This window comes from Podarcis raffonei, chromosome 2, assembly GCF_027172205.1.
Source record: "Podarcis raffonei isolate rPodRaf1 chromosome 2, rPodRaf1.pri, whole genome shotgun sequence".
NCBI classification, from domain to species: Eukaryota; Metazoa; Chordata; class Lepidosauria; order Squamata; family Lacertidae; genus Podarcis; species Podarcis raffonei.
In genome coordinates this window covers 24977135-24997246 of record NC_070603.1, presented here as the reverse complement: position 1 = coordinate 24997246, position 20112 = coordinate 24977135, and the positions used below count along the sequence as shown (strand labels likewise).

General features: G+C 43.7%; 2 protein-coding genes across 2 annotated transcripts in view; one reads left to right on the top strand and one right to left on the bottom strand.

Annotated features, from left to right (window-relative positions):
* The window catches only part of ARSG (arylsulfatase G), a 119980-nt gene that overhangs the window by 94672 nt on the left and 5196 nt on the right, over positions 1-20112 (bottom strand). The gene's annotated exons all lie outside the window — the stretch shown is intronic.
* Positions 5811-19657, top strand: SLC16A6 (solute carrier family 16 member 6). The gene is made up of 6 exons (XM_053375387.1): positions 5811-5938; positions 9258-9499; positions 10875-11018; positions 11797-11925; positions 13422-14249; positions 16029-19657. The coding sequence occupies exons 2-6, from the start codon at positions 9265-9267 to the stop codon at positions 16265-16267; spliced, it is 1575 nt and encodes a 524-aa protein (XP_053231362.1). The 5' UTR covers positions 5811-5938; positions 9258-9264; the 3' UTR covers positions 16268-19657.

Below are 20112 nucleotides of genomic sequence, written 5' to 3'. Positions count from 1 at the left end.
TTCAGCGGCAAACAATGCACTTTTGGTCTCGCCAGAGTGGTGCATGTTCTACAGTAGTTATCTCCCGCTTGGATTACTGCAATGCTATACTTGGGCCTATCTCTGAAGGTGACTCAGAAATGACAACTAATCCAGAATGCGGCAGCTAGACTGGTGACTGGGAGTGGCCTCCAAGACCATATAACACCAGTCCTAAAGGATCTCCACTGGCTCCCAGTACGTTTCCAAGCACATTTCAAAGTGTTGGTGCTGACCTTTAAAGCCCTCGAGATATGGTTCAACTTCAACGCTGACCGCTGGCCATGTTGGCTGGGGGCTGATGGGAGTTGGGATTGTGATAAGTGGGTCAAGATTCTGAGATAACTGAGCAAGTAAGAGAGGAATGCTGCATTCTATCTCCCCACTCCTCTCCGCTTTGGTGCTGGGAACCCCTGCGAGCAGGTGGATCAAATAACAGAACTTAGCTGAGTTGGAAGGGATTGAGGACCGATTACGGTAACACTCCAAGCTCCCTACACCATCCTTCCTGTTGAGAGTTGAAATAAATAGTGAAGTCCTATCCTTCCCAACAGACTGCTGTGCCAATATTTGAGAGGTAGAGGCCAAAGACAAAGGAAATAAGACCAAAATACAGCTTCAAAATGAACCAGGAAGTCTCACCTACATTGCGACGAGAAGGGATTACTTGGGCTATTTTGAAGCCATTTTTGGGTCCTCCCTGATGCCCATGTAACTCTTAAAAGTTCTCTATAGCTGGGGTGGGGAACCTCAGACCCTTGGGTCAGGCTACCAACCAAAGTCAAATGGAGTTTCTTGCAAGGTGAAATTAGTAGTAGGCTTATCTCATGTCCTGTGAAATCATAATTCCTACACCTCAGTAGGGCTTCAGGGACAGATCTTAAAGTACTGACAGATTAGTAAGGATGCAGGCAGTTCTTCAAGTAACATAGCAGAATCAGAAGGGACCAAGAGGATCATCTAGTCCACAATATTACTTGTGTGATATTTGCACAATTTATTCTGCTCTTAGCAAATTTGGTGAGAATGAAATTTTCTGGGCTGCAGAAGTTTTCTCGTCAAAGGCATCCTTACAAAAAAATTTTTTTAAAGTTCTCCCTTGATTAAGCAAAGCAAAAGTTTGCTTTGCAATGTGTTTGATCAGCATGGCAGTGTGTCAAGTTTCCACCAATAGGGTTTAATTTTACCATTCAAGGATGAATGAAGTTATTATCTCTTACTACAGGAGGGCACAAAGTCAAGAGTTCAAATACAAAAAAGCAGCAATGATAAAAACTACAGGGCTCAGGAATCCAGTGCTTTAAATGGCAATGGGATTATGTTCACGCATATGAGCATGTACATTTGCGTGTGTTTGTGTAAGGGGAGAGCAGAAACTGATAAAATAAAAACAAGCCTGACCAGAGCTTGCTCTTCAAGCAGCCCAGCTGCACATGCTGCAGAGAACAACGTTAAGAAATTCAGTGAACGCAGGAACAAAAAAACATATACAGCGTCATCCTTTTTGTTTGAAATGTAAATAACTTATCAGGCCAAAAGGTGTTCTCTTCCAGAGGCTGAATAAACATCAGAAATCAGCCTTTGATTTTTATTTTTTTTATGTAGCCCTGAGAGAGCCAGGAGTTGAGGAAATGAAATCAATTTTCTGTACAGCCAGAGTCTCCATTGTGACAGGTCATAGCCTTTCAAAAGCTGGCATCTTGCAGACGCAGATTACTCACAACACTATTTCTCAGTGAGGCTGCAGGCAAGGTAGGAAAGCACCAATATCAGCATCTCTTAGGAGCCAGGTCAAAACATTTTGCCCCCACTAGGATTTTTCATTAGGAGTGCATTTTAACTGATTAATTGTGCACTAGTGGGACTTGTGTTGGCTCCCGCTAGTGCAACGATTTAGTTGACTCAAGGTCTAAGTTTATCGTCTTCAGAGGTCCCTTCTCTATATTGTCCTCTACATCTGAGTAGTAGACAGGCAAGCAGTGACCAAACAAAGCCTTTTTAGTAATTGTGGCACACCCACTAAAAACATCAACAAAAAACACCTCCCACACCCATGGAGGCTTGCCTGAAGCCAAGTTTGTGGGCATTTTATAACTTTTAATCACTTTGTTTTTATGGTAACTGCTGCTGCCCTCCTGTGTTTTAACTGTATATTATACTGATAGTTGTATTCTTTTAGCATATTTATAAACAACTCTGGAAGGGCAATGCCTATTTATTGTTAAGTTTGTTTTGTTGTGGTATTGGTAAGGTTTTCAGCTGTGCGAGAACAGAGCATAGATATTCTGGTTGACCACCTTGCTTTTTTAAGCTAAGGATGGTCCAGAATGGTATTAGTTCCTTTCAATTACTTAACAGTTAAAAGGCATTTGTAACAATTGGAAATATAGTTTTAACACCGAAAACAAGCTAATCCTCCAGAGCTGTGACCCCTACTCGCATCCTATGGCAAACTGAGTTACTCCAGTCTGTGGAAATATAACTGCAGCCTTATGTTTTGCTACGAGCAGGAATTGCAATGAAAATACTGGTTTGCTGTTTAACATCCCAATAGGTACAGTGTAAATATTGATTTCAATGGAATATTTCACAGACCTTTAGCCTTAGGTGTTTCACTACAAGTAAGCCCCTTTGATATAAGAAGGATTTGCTTCCAAAGGCCCTCTGAACAAACATATCAGAGCTCATTTCATAGAACTATGCTACATTTGTTTTTTAATGTGCAGCTAACAGAAAGTCATTATGAATATTGCTTTGTTTTCTGTATGGGATTTTACACACTGGGGTAAAAAAGTTAATTCAGTATAAACCAAATTATGGGGGGTGGGGAAAAACCTTAACAAAAATCACTCCAGCAATCACCTTTTTAAAATTCACTGAAAAAATGTCACTTTTTAAAAATAGAGCTGAGATCAATGGGCCATTGAAAAAAACCCACACTAATTATTTGAATGTTTCTTGCTCTAAAGAAACCCCTGAAATTATTTTAAACAAAAGCAGATTTACCTGCACACTGCTTTTAAAAAGGGGACTAGTTTTCAACTGGATTTAACATAACGCTAAAGAAAAGTTAACCCTCTCCTGCTGCAGTTCTACATCCAAAACTAAGAAAAAAATACATTACATTACAAAAATAAAAAAAAATCAATACTGTGATTAATCTGGGTCCTTAGTCTAGTTTTGACTTACATCTTAACCCCTTCCACAGTAAAGACAAGTAAGTTAGGAGCTTGTATTAGGAATTTTACTTCATTTAAAAAAAAAAAAACCACAAAAACCTGACAGGGGTCATTCATGAGCAGAGATGGCAAATATTTCTGAAAATCCTGCTAAAGCTTTATTTGTTCCAAAGCCATAAAAGAAAATGAATTAAAAACAAAACAAAAACATTCCTACATTCAAAAGACTTTGCTGGCAGAACCGAAGGTTCAAAGTGAAGACTGCAAAACTGCTGACTCCAAGGGTGTAGGCGCACACACTCAAAGGACACCGTGCCAGGAAGGATGCCCCCCGGCTTTGCCCAGAGCGCTTTGCAAAGCACCGCCAGCCAGCCCAACTGAGTCACCAGCATTCCCCCAATGCAACAAGGAGAGCTCAGCTTCCGGGAGATTACGAGTCTCTAGTGTGTGCACACACAGCAACAGCCAGACACACACCCAAACTGGCAGAAACCTGTTCTGCCCGGATCGGCTCGAGCAGCAGCAGCTGCAGCGGCACGAGCTCGAACCTGGGAAAGTGGAACGCGCTCGCGCCGCCGCCGCCAAGCAGGGCGCCCGCGCTCGTGCCCGACAGAGCGCCGCCGGGCAATGCAGCCGCTAGGAGGCGCTCGCCGGGTCCCGCGCGTAATACAATTGTCATTGATGGGGGCAGATTTTTTTTTAAAAAAACAACAAAAAATTGCTGGGAGAAAGGGGGGCGCGCGCACACACAAAAAGTTCATTATGCACTACATAAGTCCTGTAGCCCCTTAGGGTAGCAATCTAGCAATTGGTTTCCTTTGAAGCCCCACCCCAAGGAAGCTGTGGGTTTGCAATTCCTTTATACAGGATTTGCTCGACACTGGAGTCGGAAACGTCTTGCGGAGCTGCAAGAAAGCCCATTATGAAATTCTCCCCATAGATTTGAAACTGCGGGGGATCAGAACTGCGTTTTGTTGTCACTTAAGCAGCGAGCGACTCCGCATTAATTCCTTAGGGAAGCGCTCACGTCGGGGCTCCGGCACGGGCAGCATCCGTCGAGGATGCTTGGCGGATCTAACTCTCATCCAGGGCTTGCTCTCAATAGGGAAGCATAGGAATGAACATGAAAGCCCATCCTTGCTCTCCCTAGTGCCAATAAGGAGCGCACGGAGCGGCTCCCAAGTCCCGACCCTCCAGATACAAGATGTACACGCCCGCACATTCTTAGGGAAATGCAGAACACGCGGTGGGGGGGGAGCAAGAAATCCGTGCAGATAACGGGGAAGACGACGATTCCAGGCGGCTTGCACTGCAAGCCTTGCAGCGAGCAGAAAGCTGCTTGCCTTGCCTGCCTGCGGCGCAGTTCACCTTAAGGGACCTTACAGCGCAGACTTGGCCAACCGGGCGCGCTCCTCTTGGCTGAAGGAGTGGCTCTCCTTCCTGCCTTAAGCACACCGATCCCTGCAATACTCGAACTGGACACTTCACTCCAGAGACCCAGCAGGGCGAAGTTAGGGAGCGGAATCCCCTCTTTCCCCCTCAAAGGCTCCAAGAGAGGAGGAAAAATCAACGTTGACAGGAAAGCATCCTTCACATGGCACAGCAAAGGGGGCGAATGGTAGTTCGTATTATGGGCGAGAGAGGAGGCGGCACATGATGATGTCCATTCCCCAGAGGGTGGCAGGGATGCCCAGTCTCACGAACTTCGAGAAAGGACATAAAGGTGGCTCTAGTGAGGGACTCTGGCTAGGCGAGCTCTCCAGCCGTTGCCCCCAACCTTCTCCAGGATACTCGGCTGAAGAGGCGGCCGACTATCATGTCTCCGCTTTTGGGGGGAAGGGGGAATAGAGGCAGTGGCAGGGAAAGCCTTCATTCAGGCAGCGGCATTGCCTCGTGGAGAGGGGCTACTTGGACGAGGAGCCTCAAACGCCCGCGGCGCAAATTAAAAATAAGATTATTCCGCAAGGTCTGAGGGAAAGCGGCGCGACATAAAAGCAGACGTGGCAGAGGCCCGCGCGCTATCTGAAGCGCCTCTCGCCCTCACCCCCATGCCGCCGCCCGGCGCGCGCCCCTGCCTCTGCGCCGCCCCGCCTTCCCCTCGGAGCACGCGGGAGCAGCAGCCCGCCCCTCCTCCGCTGCAATTGCAAAGCCGGGCCCGGCGCGCACATGGCGCTGCTGAGCTGCTGCTGCCGCGCGCGCCGGGTCCGCCGGCGGAGACCGGCTCGAGCCGGTATAAAAAGCTTGAGCTCGAGCACAGCGGCAGCACTGCCGCAGTTACAAGAGGGACCGGGCGGAGGAGAGTCAGGTGGGGGGTGCGAAGAGGGAGCCCGCCTGGCTAGCTAGCTGGCAGGCAGGCAGGCAGGCGAGGAGCGGCGCCCCACAGGGACCCCTCTTCTCGAAAAGCTAGGCGCGGACGGTGCACCCCGCTGGGCATGGGGCAGCCTTGGCACCGGCGGAGAGAGCCTTGCGTCGGGTAACGGGGGGTGGGGGAGCAGCGACCTGCTCCTCTCTTCCCCGCCGAAGCGAAGAGGGTCTGTCCGAGGCGCAGGCTCCACCCTCTCCAAAAGGGGTCTCGAAGCTGAAGCGGCAGAAAGGGTTGCGTGTTCCTCCCAGGCCACCTCAGCATGTTACTGACCGGGTCATAGGCCAAAGCTGCACTGCTCTGCAGCTCGGGGAGGAATCTTTTTTTTCCTTCCTCCGTTTCCTCTGCCCAAGTTGCAGCTGCAGCATCTACCGACTCGGTAAGTGGCTTTTCTTCTGGACACTGAAGTTTGGTTGTCTTGCTGCTGTAGCTTTTTCTTTTTCTTTTTAAACGTTATTTGATACTACATACCTTTTTTTAAAGGGGGGGGGGAGAGACTATGTGGCCCCTTCTGAAGGAGCCCGCTAAATTGTGATGTGCAAAGTGATGCAGACATATGGAGGGCTTAGCTTTCCTGCATCACAAGGAAAGTAGATGGGCTCTTTCCTCATCCATATCCCTTCAGGTTGGAGGGGGCTGGGGTTTTTTTCTCCCTTCAGAAGAAAGCATTTCCCCTTCTCCCAGAGGAACCTCTTTGCACACAATAGTGTGGTCTCTTGTCATTGGCCACCCCTCCTTAAAGAAACTTAGCTTGGGGTCATTTATGCGACGCTATAGACCTAGACAACTCTGCATTCCAACAAGGTATCAAGGCGCTTTAAACTGGATTAAGGATAACCGCATGGTGCAACGTGGGCGCCAAAAGTGTCTCCCTCGCTTCTCTCTCTGACTGCAAATTCTGCAGGCATCATCCTATCCTGATTCTGCCTGGCATGCTGCTTAAGTTTTGTTACCCAGGCTGTAGTCGGGTCTTTGCTTGAGCAGCAGCAGGAGGCTGGAATGCCCTCAATGGGACTCACAGTATGGTACTCCTCAGAAGCGGATCAAACTGGTATCTAAGCCTGTCCTGCACGGCAGAGATGAGAGAGTGTATTTTCTCAAAACCAGACCTGCCTTGCAGATGCACCGAAGTGTATTGCCTTTAACTTCTGTATAGCCAAGCACGTTACACAGTCACAGCGAAAATGCAGTCCATGAATGTATTTTTCCTTCTGCCCCACATGATGAAAAATTCATCTGCAAGTCAGTATTTCAGAGGATTTGTTGCAATGCTAACATTACTTGATATGGTTTATCGGACTGATATTTTTAGCCAGTTTGCATCAAGACTGCAATTTGAAAAGAGTTCTTGCTCTTATTTTACACAGAGTGGTTGAAAAAATAGGCTTCAGATTCCTTCAAACATGAGATCATTGGGGCATAGACTGTCCTGTCCTGTGATTTCATAAGCACCTGCGCACTGCAGGCTTTACTAGAGATAGCAACTGCTGTTCCTAGCTAGTTAATTCTTTGCATATTACTAAGCATTCTATACCTTTATTGGCTTGCATCTAATGATGTATTACAGGGTGGCATTGAAATATATTTAGATTTGATGGATAAAAAATAATCTTCCTTTAATTTGGTTCTTGCAAACTCAAGTTCAAAAACTGCCTCCAATCTACAGCCCAGTTATAGTCTCCAGGTGAAAGAAGTACAACGCCAGTGGGATTCATTTAAAAGATAATATTATTCATTCTTAAGTTACTAGAAAATAATGTTTCAGATAGTTGCTGACCATGTTTTAATGCATTTAAAATTCTCTCCATAAGCAATTCTGAAAATAACCTACTAGATATTTCAGTACTACCACTAAAAGAATCAACAGAGCCCAACTTAGGCAAATGAAGGTATGCCTAACTAAACCCACTGAAGATACTCTCAATGGTTTAGACACACCGTACTCTGCATACATTACAATTAGACTAACTAGAAAATAAAATATATATTATATATAAACAATTACATATTATATGCAGTTAAACTTGAAACAGTTATAATTGTATAGCAGAACTTGCCATACAATGGGGGCATTTGGATATTGTTTTCAAAACTCATGTACAGACTTGTCTAAGTAATTAAAATGAGTAAAACTGATAAGAACAAAAGCTAGCTGTTGAGCTGAGGCAAGATGAAGGTTTGCTGAAGGACATCTTCCACCCCCCTCCCCAATATTTCATAACACAAACCAGACCTTGCCTCTAGGAAACTACAGCTTAAGGGCATTCAGAGGAAAGGTAAATTACTGAAGAATCCCAAATCAGTGAACCAGCCCCCCCTTCAATTATGACTACCTGGCCAGATGCAGAAAGTTAATTGTAGGGTTGTTTGTTCTATGGCGAGTGTCTCTGCAGATCATTCTGAAAATATATTTACTACCCTGAAAACAAATTTGGTTGCATTGTATCCTGGGAGCAAGATGATCACAAAATGGGTTACATTTGTCCACAAAACTGGCCCAGAATCACTCACTGAGCTTCATGACTGAGTGGGGATTTGAAAACTGATCTCCCAGGTCCTAGTCGGACGCTCTAACCCCTATAGCACACTGGCTTCCTAGAGTACTTCTGCTATGGGGCAGCTATGTAAATTAAGAAGGTAAATAAATATGGGGGAAAGCAAAGTGCTACTTAAGATTCTTCTCTTAACTGCTTTGAGATTATTTCTTTAAAATATATAGTCATATAGAAATGAAATTATTAATAATAAAGAACTCCATTGGAGGAAAATGGCTCCTAGACATTCTGTTGTGGCGACCACAACCTAGGTTTAAGGTGCCCTTTGGAGATTTACTCATATATCTGAGTTTCTAACATGAACGAAGGAGATTTGCCAAGTGTGTCTGAATTCCCTAGCTTGTGGATGCATGTGATGCAGAATAGTGGCATAGTTATTTTTGTTTTTTAAAAAATAGTACCTCAAAAGTTTTAGCAATATGTAGAAAACCTAGATGGCAATGAGGAAGTCCCTAGCTGGATCCAAATAAACCTGAGTTATATAAAGCAGCAGCACAAGAAACAAGTTGGCTTGATTTTGTTGTCTTGGAGTCAACACCAAGCAGCTCAATGTAGGTCCTTTATCAACATCATCCAGAAACCTTAGCATGTGCAACTGCTGACTAGAATCATAGATAGGCTTGGGCTGCGACAGAACTCAAGTCTGGAAGGAAGGATGGAATGCAGAGTCCCTTCTAGGGGTTGCCATCTGTCTGCTTATGCAATGCAAAACTGCAAGTTTGGGAGAACCCTTTCACAGCATTTGTGAAATTTCACAGGGCCTTTGGGTCTGTCATGGGTTTTTCACTAAATTACCTCCTTTCCACTGTATTTAAGTCAGATGACTGCTTCTTAATTGCTTGTTCTTAAATGGAACCAGCTGGTCCTTACGATGAAACATATTTTTCTGATTCTTGATTCAACTAGTTCGATCTTATCCTAAAAGGGAAATGTTTCCATTAGGATACGGTCTCAAAGCAGCAGAAAATCTCTGTGTGATGGAAAAGACAAGTTACCTTTTGTAACAAGGTCTGTGATCCCAAGCATGCTTAGGAGGAAGTAAGCCCCACTGAATTGAGTAAGCCTACTTCCAAGCAGACATATGAGATGTTCTTAGAAAATGTGCTGATCTCGCTCTGTTTCTGTCTCTCCCTGTCATTCCAGGTTAAAAATGACTGTCAAAGCAACAAGAATGTCATGCCTTGCTCCCAATGTTTATACTAAAGTGCCTGATGGAGGATGGGGCTGGATTGTGGCTTTTGCTTTCTTCTTTGTGGAAGCCCTGACATACGGCATTATCAAGTCTTTTGGAGTCTTCTTTATAGACCTAATGGAAAGTTTTGATGAAAGCAACAGCAGGATATCATGGATTATCTCAATATGCGTTTTTGTACTAACATTTACAGGTGAGCGTGCAGCACATCTTGTGTTTAAACTGAGAGCCTGGTCCCTATGCAAAGAGAAGCATGCCTACCTATTATTTCATAGAAGCACAGAATTGTAGAGCTAGAAGGGACCATGAGGGTCATCTAGTCCAACCCCCTGCAATGCAGGAATCTTTCACCCAACCTGGGGCTCACAACCCTGAGATTAAGATTCTCATGCTCTACTGACTGAGCTATCCCTTTTCACACTGTAGAAGTCTGGGCTCTTAGGATCGTGTGGTTGTACGGCTGTAATTTTGCACATATATCGCAGTCCTACATAAGTACCAAGAAACTGTATGTATGGTATCCACGTACTATGTTAATTGTTGGCAAACACTGACAAGCAAAATGCACACAGAGGTTCACTGGACACCCTGTTTACATACACAGACAGAGTACTTTTAAAAGCCTCCGTTTCTCAGACTCCCCTCATTTATAGGGCTGGCTTAACAACTAGAGCTGATGCATAAGAACACAATTTTGCTTAAGTTTCAAGGTCAGTTGTGACACTTCCAAGGATTTAGAAGTGCTTCTGTAAGAGCAGAAAAGGAAAGAAATGTTAAAGAGAGTGAAGGGACCAAGAGGGCAAGATAATCAGAGAGAAGATGTAGAAAGTAGCGTTAAGAGTTGGGCACAATATACTTTTGCTCCACCTCCACCATTGTAATGCATGGAGAGTTAAAGCGAAGGACAAAGCTGGTTTCAGTGTGGCTAGAATAGAGGAATCTCCTCCCAGCAGACACTGCTCCTTAGTGTTTATCCCAAGAAGGCAACTCAATCAAACCAGTTCTTTGGTTAGGGGAAGATAAGTCTGAAAAAAGGGACCAGAACAATGAAGGCTTGTTTCTGACATTAACAGTTGTTTTTTCGAGTTAATTAAATCACATTAGTTAACCTTCTGGGAAACAGTCTCCCTTCAATTTATGTGTGTTAGCATCTGCTCTGTATGGTAGTTTAATTCAAGTTTACTGACAGAAGGCAAATTTCACTTGAGCCCTTGTCTACTGGTCCTCTAGAAAAGCAAATATGGAACTGAAACTGAATCACTGGAACATTGAGCTACATGGTGTCAGCTATTTCATACTTAATACAAAGGTCTGCCGGGGGGGTTAATTGGGGCTCTGCCAACCTGGAATTTGCCTAAAACCAAAGCATTTTTTTTTACAAAGGAAATAGCAGCTAGACCCTTTGTTTTTAAATTAACACCAACCCATGGTTTATGCAAGAGAAATACTACAGTGCCACTTGTAATATAATAAAAAGCCAGCAAAGCTTTTTATTGCATATGATGAGAGTCGCTATTGTAATTTGAAAGAGGTACATGTTGGAAAAAAATCGTTTCCCTCTTTTGCAGCTCCTCTTTCTACAGTACTGACTAATCGTTTTGGTCATCGCCTGGTGGTGGTGATTGGAGGTTTACTGATCAGTACTGGGATGGTCACAGGCTCCTTTGCACGCACAGTTGTCGAAATGTACATCTCCATTGGCATAGTCTCAGGTAAGTTAACATGGTCCATCGTCTAGTGAAATTGCCAGTTATCTCCCCCCCCCCCCAAGATAAATGTTTTATATTCAGGGCTGGAAGTCCTCCAGGTTCATAATGGCCAAGAAATCTTGCAAAAACCACCTCCTAATACTAATTCTTGGTGGGTGTTGGGTTTGTGGAGTTATTGGGCTTTATGAAAACTTCCCTGGGTTGTTATTAACAGTATCATAGATGGGTAGAACTAAACAGATAACCTCACTCAGAAGCCTGGTATGATGCATTCAAATAGCTTGAAAAATTACGCTTGCTGTTAATAAGAAATGGCCAACTTTGCAAATATTTAGCAAGCAACATCACTAATTGTGGGTGGTATGTCTAGAGCAGGGGTTGGCAAGGTTTACCTCGCCTGGGCCGGTTCACTCCAGCGGAGATACCTCCATGGGCCAGATCGCGTGTGCGCAGATGCGATTTCCGGGGTCTGCGTCTGTGCAGACGCGATTTTTAGTGTCTGCACATTCACAGACACTATTTCTGGCGCTGCAGAAGCGAGTCCCTGCACGGTTTAGCACAGCGCATGGACTCGCTGACCAGGCAGCTTGGTTCAGGGTGGCTCGTGGGCCGGTTAAACGACCCCTGTGGGCTGCTTGTGGCCCATAGGCCTTAGGTTGCTGACCCCTGGTCTAGAGTGAGTGGTTTAAAAAAAACACACACTAATGAAATGGTTTCATCCAATGTCTGCAATTCCGCTATTGTCATGCACTAATAGCATTTGTTTGGCTTTTATTTATAGGCTTAGGATACTGCCTTGCTTTTCTGCCTACAGTCACCATTCTGTCACAGTACTTTGACAAGAAGCGTTCATTAGTCACAGCGGTAGCTTCCACAGGAGAATGCTTTGCTGTCTTCTCTTTTGCACCAGGTACTGAAACACCCTTCTGAGATTTTCCCATGATCACAATGTTACCTTGAATCTTAAATACATGTTAAAACAGCTCAGTTGGCTTAATGGTGTGACCTTACTCCCACCAAATGTTTGATTAAGGGCCATCTAATCCAGGGATTGGGCACGGTGGTGTAGAGGAAATTGGACCCCTTCAGCTAGTTCCAGCACACAAATTCTGAGCTGGTTGTGGAGGCTCCCCAAAGTTCAGATTATAATGGTTCAGTGGGTCATTTTGAGCCTTGCCAGGAATCCAGAGAACTCTTACCTGAAGCCAAAATGCCTTCTGCAGTTAGTCTCAGAATATCAAGTCACCAAAGCACAGATCATTAATATCCTTGTACCTCCATTAAAGAACTGTTACATCTTTGGGAGGAAATCGGTCAAGAGATATGTCAGGCCTTCAGAATGCATGGTCCTTTGCTAGAGCCAAATCATCTTTCCACTCTTATGTGGACTCCCAGGAACAGTCAGTTGGAAAGTCACAGGTGTGGAGGTGCAAAAATACATTGTTGGGAACAGAGAATGGGGGATAAATATAACCACAGCACCTTTATGTCTTGAAAGCATGCAGAAGAGAAAATGCAAAGTTCCCATCTCTGTAATTATGTTCTATCCTGCTGGTTGTTAGATTTGAATTCAGACTATTCCCCCCACCACCACTGGCAAACCTACGCCCCCATTCCCAGCCTAGCACTATTTTTACAAACTTTAAAGGGCATAGCAACCCGATGACATACAATCTGGTGGGTTCCCAGTACAATTTTTTCCAAGCTAAAATTAGCGCTAAGCGCTAACCCCAGCTACCTTGGAATAATGCAGAGCCTATATGGAATGTTATTTGATATGGAAACCAGAGGGTTTCTCACTTCAGAAATCCCAAACCTGAGATCTCAAAAAGCTGGATTACATCAAGCCTTTTCAAACGTGCTAAGATAAGTTGTGCTTTCTCCTAGTCCTTTTGCCATTTTAAAAACTCCCTTTTGTTTTTAAACTGTGTCATCTCCAGCTGTGTTGTAGAATAAGGGAGAAGCCTGCCTTCTATCTTGATGCAGTTGAGAAAGATACCTTCCCTATCTCTTTCTCCAGAAGGTGTAGGTTAACATACCTGAGAAAGTAAGACCTCTGCACTAGATTACCCCCTAACAAGCAGACAGTGTCTGTGCCTAGTTTGAGCTGATATGTACTGTCGTCATCCCTGCTTTCCTGCATAGCATATGTGAGAAATGGCTTGTTCTATGGAGGCCAGGCGGTGCATGAATCCTCGTCCCTCGTTAACTTCTTCTTATATCTTAGATCCTGCTTCATATACTGCCAAAGCTGGTCCCAAATATTTGAGTCAAGTGTGTAGGAGACACTATGAACAAGTTTGGGCATAACTTGACCCTAAAAACTTGAGCCTCAGGGTTACCTTTGTAAATCAGAGCTTCCTGTTCAATCAGTGAAAGATGTGTTTTACTTTTTCTTATCTGTAGCTATCACTGCTTTGAAGGAGCACATTGGCTGGAGGCATAGCCTCCTGTTTGTTGGTCTACTGCAGCTTGGAATTGTGGCCTGTGGATTCTTGCTGCGGCCCATCATAATCAAAGTGCAGGAAGAAGTGAGCGTGTCGGCAGCAGAAGAGCAGAGAGAGACAAAATACATGCTTGAAAATGAACAGACACGCACCTCCATAGATTCCATTGACTCAGGAGTAGAAGTAACTACCTCACCTCGCAACACGCCTGCAGATGCCAAATCAGAACTGAAAAGCGAGGGACCACCAAAGGAAATCACAGAGGTGCTCATAGAAGCTAGTAGCATCCCTGCCAAGGAACCAAAACCTCAACTCCTAGACTTCTCTGTGATGAAAGACCATGGCTTTATTTGTTATGCACTTTTTGGTTTATTTGCTACTCTGGGATTCTTTGCTCCTTCCCTATACATCATTCCACTTAGCAGGAGCCTTGGAATAAACAAGGACCACTCCGCATACATACTCTCAGCGATGGCAATTGCCGAGGTCTTTGGCAGAATCAGTGCCGGCTGGGTCCTCAACAAAAAGCCTATCCGAAAAATTTACATTGAACTCATCTGTGTCATTCTGCTGGATATTGCCCTCTTTGCCTTCCCTTTTGCATACAATTTTTGGGGACTAATGATATGTAGCATTTACTTCGGGTTCATGCTTGGGACAGTGGCAGGCACACACATCCCTATGTTGGCTGAAGATGACGTCGTCGGCATAGAGAAGATGTCCTCTGCTGCGGGAGTTTACGTATTTATTCAAAGTTTATCGGGGTTGGCTGGACCACCCCTTGCAGGTAAAAATGAAATGCACCCAACTGTTCTTAACTTCTGTTCTAGCTAGGTAACAACTGGGAAAGGGAACAAATGCTTTCAAACAACTAGAGTGAGCTAAGGGCGAGAGCAATAGAGAGATGTGGGAGCACTCATGGAAAACAGTGACTAGCAGGTGAGCAATTGGAAAGGAAACGGCTGCATCTTGGAAGACACTACACAACAGCACATGCACATTTTCCAGAAAACCAAGTTGCCATCAGCACCCTTAAATAAATTAGCCTCATTACTGCCATCCAGGTTACCTTTCGCTGGAGACTAAGTAGCTCACACCTAAGCGAAAAGAAAACCCTTCCTCGGAACACATTTCAGCCATCTCCAAGGATAGACAAAAGACAACTTGACTGCTGGCACTGTTGTTGTTAGTACAGTGGTACCTCTGGTTGCGAACGGGATCCGTTCCCGAGGCCCGTTCGCAACATGAAAGGAACACAACCTGCGCATGTGCGGGTCGCAATTCGCCGCGTCTGCGCTTGCGGCAAAACCCGGAAGTAACCCTTTCTGGTACTTCCGGGTCGCCACGGGACGCAACATGAAAACACGTAACCTGAAGCAAACGTAACAAGAGGTATGACTGTATAGTACTTTTAATTTACAACGTGCTTCAGAATCTCTATTGTGTGTTACTCCTCAGAAGAATTATGGTGGGAATTGACAATCAGGTGAGAAGGTGACTGCCCAAGGCCATTCTTGTTTTCAATTCAAGTGCAAGTAAGCAAAGAACAAAGAGGGGATAGGTCATAGGGGGCCCTTCAATCTCCTTGAAGGGGAAAGGTCTAAATGATGCAAAAGGCTTATGAGAAGGGCATCAGCTAACACATTTGATTGAAAGACAGATGCTATCAACAACACAAAGACAGGAAGGGGTCGTTTCACTTATTCCAAGTAGACATTAAATAAGGGGGGGGGGTCTCTTCCTTTAGTAGTTTATTCTTCCTTAAGAAAACCTGTTTATCCTAGACAGCCGTGATTCTATGTGGTTGTTAATAGCTACCACAACATGCATGGAAAGCCTTGCACTGGTGGGGTAATACTCTTTTTAAGAATGACTTTTAATTACCTTTGCTTGCAAAGGCTCGCTTGACAACTGCAGTTCAGGAATTGCAACAACATTCCGAAAACTGTTTACAAGCATGAGGTCATAGGAAATCATGGGCAAAAATCCAGAGTACACTTACTGGGAAGTACTTTAGTCAAAAGGGTCATTCTTTCCAGTGATTTTTGCAAGCCCATCTTCTAAGTAATTTGGGGGAGGTAGTGGCTGCAGTATACAATTTTTTTTTGCTTTAGAAATTACCCACAGAACTCTAACCCTGCAAATGAAGGGATATGGCATGAGAGAAGTGCAAAGTTTTAAGATGCTTTTGGATATGTTGGATGCTGCCAGAGTCAGATGGGTGGGGTACAATTATTTATCATCATCATCATCATTACTGTTAATGATACGTGCAGGGGGAGGAGAGATGTTGTTTATGCACAAGTGGCACTTCTCCTTCAGCGTTTTCCTCTAGTATCTTCCTTTAAATCATCTAGTATAGTAAATAATAATATCTAGTATCTTCCTTTAAATTACTCTTGCATAAAATCCTCAAACTTCATTTAGGCATTCCATAGCTACAGCTCTGGACTACTTTGCAAAATGTTTAAATGAACTTGTACAAAGAGATTTTTATAGGCTTGTACAAAACGCAGCTTTTGACATGATGTTTCAATATATATTTTCCCCCCTCTCACCCTTACAGGTATATTAGTGGATACCACAAAGAACTATAGCTCTGCATTCTATTCTTGTGCTGCTGGGATGCTGCTGGCTGCCATGTTCCTTTCTTTGGTGAGGCCTTGCAAGAAGGTACGTCAAAGGAAGAAGGACCCAGTAGAAGAGAATGTGTCAAAGCCTTTGCAGGATGTACCAGAAGACTTTATAGAGCCTGATCTTGGAAAAAACGAGGATTCTTCAAGAAGCAGTGGTAGCGTGGCCTGAATATTTTTTTACACACACACACACACAGAGAGTTTAGATTGGGGGGGGCAAAGCACGTTAGCCCTGATCCACCTTCTCAAATCTACACTTTAAAGGGAATGCAAAATCATAAATGTGAACAGATGCTATCAACCCTTTCAGAAAGATTTATTGTTAGTTTTTTTGTATAAACACCTCAAATTCTGATGCCCCCCCATTGACCTCCATTAAGCGCACTCCTATCTAGCATGAAGTTGTGGTTCAAGCTATCGTATTCCCAATTCCAAAATCACGGGGAAGAAACCAACTATTGCATTAGACAAAGAGCAAGGATGTATCTTGTAACAAAACAAGTTATTTTGAACTTTTTAGTTGTTTTAAAATCAGGTTAAAGAGTAGATACTAATTTCAGAGAATGGGGGGAGTAAAGGGGGTTGAGCTAAATGATATATCGAAGAGAATTAACAGGGTTTTGTTTTTAAAACTTGTTTGAACTTCATATAAGTTGGAGGTTACTATTCTATTTTTATGGCCAGTTATTGTGGATATTTCATGGGACCATTATCTTTCCAGATTTAACGCTTATACAGTCCAACTCTGTGTATGTTTATTCAGAACTTTTCAGTGCTTTCAATAGGGCATATTTAAAAGTGGGCATACAAACTGCAACCTTAGGGCTGGAATCCTGTGCTCACTTATAGTTTGGACAGGGTCCCTTTGGGGTAGAACTGGGCCAGACATGGATCTACTGGATTCTAAACTGGCCTGTTTTGCAGAGAGGGACTTGAGCTGGAGCCCTCCGGAGTTTGCATACCCAAAAAGACCCTCCCCCAAAATGGTCCTCTTCTTCTACCCCCAAACTGGCAGGGCAAAAGACTACTGCTCCAGCCCTTCCTGGTCCCTCATTAAGATTTCCCATCTCATTGAAATTTAGTGGGGATTCCCTCTGAGCACTGCTGATGTCATGTTCTCTTTTGGTAGTTAGATAAACCAACTTGATTGCATTTTTTAAAATATAAAATAAAATTACCTATTTATTTTAAGACTATTAGACAATGTCTGTATGGGCAAGTGGGGGGGGTAGGGGGTTAACACTTTTCACAGGTATTTTAAATGCATTGATATTTTGTAAAACTTTATTGATATGGGTTTTTTTAAGGTGTAGGTAGCAGTGTTATCTGTTCTTTTCGAGACAAACTATTTTAAAACACAAAAACACAAGGCACGCAAACATGCTGTTCTTGAATTCAGTCCTGAACAGGAATCATAGTTCCAGCTGTTGAGTAAAACTGAACCCAGTGGTTAAACGATTTGCTGAATCTAGTGAGAGAATTTTCAAGACAATACCTTCTTTTTACTGTATGTTGGTTGTTTTTCCTTTCCTTTTCTTTTTTTGTATGTTGTGAAGCAGACCTTCAGCTTTCACAGTGAGTCTCCCTACACCTGTAGGCTTGAGCCAGGCTTGCACCAAAGTATATAGGTTTCACATTCTCAGGTGGTGCAAGACATGCTCAAGCCTACAGACACTGCCTTGTATGGGGCCTTGAGCTGCATGGAAGCACTGACTGTGTGTGTGTGTGTGTGTGTCATATAGCCCAAAGTTCTGCCATTTGCAAGACTGAAAGCGGTCCCTGTATTGAGCAGTCATGACTACACACATGGCAATCATCAACTCCATGCAACTCACACTGGGCTATGAGCCCCTAAGCAGGCACACCGGGGATCACGTGGAGCCAAACGTTATGAACTGGGCCTTGGCGTCTCATGTGTTTGTGAATGTTCACAACAGCTAAATTCTGCACACGGATCACTAGGGAGAACCTAAAGCAAAAAGAAACTTGCAGTGTAATTCTTATTTTAAATTTAACAAGTGTACTCAACAGCTGCCACAGGCATCAAATAACTGGTCCTAAAAATGATTATGCCGCCACCCTGGATGCTCAATTGGCTGCAGAGTTGGGTTTGCTTCCCATTAACAGTCAATTATGTGTAAAGAAAGGGAATGATTAAACAAGGCAACATGTCAGCTATTCACTTACACTCAATAGATAACTATCAGTGGTAACGCAAGCTTGCTTGTCCCACTTTTACGCAATTTTTTTTGTCAATGAGACAACTCAGGGGGACAAAATGAGAAAATAAAAATTTTTCTTTTGGTCCTGGATACACACAGTACAGATTCAAATGCGTTTCAGTATTTCAGTAGAAGTGGCATTGTATGCTGACTGCTCCGCTAAGATGCTTATGCATTGTCAGCCATAGAAATGAGGGACAATCCGATTTTAAAAGAGAGCAACCACTGGCACCCGAATACATTTTTTGAGGTCCTTGCACTTTCAATGTGTTTAAGGTTCAAACCCATTTACGAAGATGCTGGTTGATCTTTAGAGTGGAATATACTTGCAAGCTAAGTGTCCTTAACATTGAAATACAGTCGTACCTCCCTTTACGTAACCGTCTGGTTACGTAAACTTCGGGATGCACATGCGGCAAACCCGGAAGTATTTTACCAGGTTTCACCACATGCGCAGAAGGGGTCCTCAGGTTGTGGAAACCTTGGGATCCAACCGGACCTCCAGAACAGATCCCATCTGCAACCGGATATACCACTGTACTAGTCTGAAACCTAAGCATACTTATTTGGAAGTATGTTCCACTCGAGTAATTTCAATTCAGGATGTTAAGCTGCCCCCCCCCAAAAAAAAAAAACACGGGGAAGGGTGCTCTATCATTAGGAGTGGCTTTTGCAATCCACCCTCCTCCCTCACTGCATGAAAACAACTGCAGTTTAGTGTGCTTTGAATAACTTCAGCACTTTATAATGTACAGCAGAACCTTGATAAATTGCGGCCGCAAGTGGGAGACATGAACCATCCCCAATGGGGAGGTGGGTCACTTTTCTGGAACTAGCAAGTAAATGAACAAAACATGAAACTTGCGTTTGCAAAATGTGTTATTTATTTATTTATTTATTTAGCAAGCTTACCTTATGAATTATTTGTCACTATACCTCTAGAAAAGCAGTTAACATACTAAATTGGCTAAATTTATCTCCGTAATAAAAGACCTCAGTACAGTACTTTTTGCTGTTACAACTTTGCTGAAGATAAAACGGTTAAGGAGCACATTCTGTGTTTGTGGGGGAAACCTAGCTGTCCTGCAGTTTAACAAGGTTCTACTGTATCTTCTTTATACAAGGATTTCCATTACTAAATAATATGTGTATAACTGACCACATCGTAAGTTATTGTTCCAAGTACATACTATATTAGCATGACTAAGAGCATATTTGTGTGCACAAAAGATCCAAAATCAGGCTATAACATGGATTGCTGGTTTGTTCTGTACTATAATTAGTGAACTCTGGAAGTGCTACCAAACACTGAATTTTGCAATAAACTTTTTTTTAAAGAAATCAACCTTCATGTTTCAGTTTAATAATTCCTCTTTACTCCTCCATCTTCCCACGTGCCTTTCAGCCAAGCAAGTTTTATTCATTAAAAACCTACGGCAATCTCACAAACACTAAAACACACAAATGGCCCGAGCTCTGGTAGCTCTGGAAATCTGATCTGCCGTGAACACAACATAGTATCTAAACTGAGGGAGACCAAGATGATAAATGGTGGAAACCAAGATTTACAAGGCATGGCTGAGGAAGTTGGGTATGTTTAGCCTGGATAAGAGGGGCTGAGGGGAGATATGATAGCCAACTTCAAATATAACAAGGGCTGTCACATGGAGGATGGAGCAATCTTGCTTTCTCCTCCAGAGGCTAGGACCCAAACGAATGGATTCAAGTTACAAGAGATTGCATCTAAACACCAGCAAGAACTTTCTGGCAGTAAGAGCTGTTCAACAGTGGA

What these genes read in the sequence shown, in the direction of transcription:
- SLC16A6 (XM_053375387.1), top strand. Translation starts at nt 9,265, where the DNA reads ATGACTGTCAAAGCAACAAGAATGTCATGCCTTGCTCCCAATGTTTAT. An exon ending in TGTCTTCTCTTTTGCACCAG is followed by an intron (nt 11,926 to 13,421) that starts GTACTGAAACAC and finishes TCTTATCTGTAG; the next exon opens with CTATCACTGCTTTGAAGGAG. An exon ending in GGCTGGACCACCCCTTGCAG is followed by an intron (nt 14,250 to 16,028) that starts GTAAAAATGAAA and finishes TCACCCTTACAG; the next exon opens with GTATATTAGTGGATACCACA.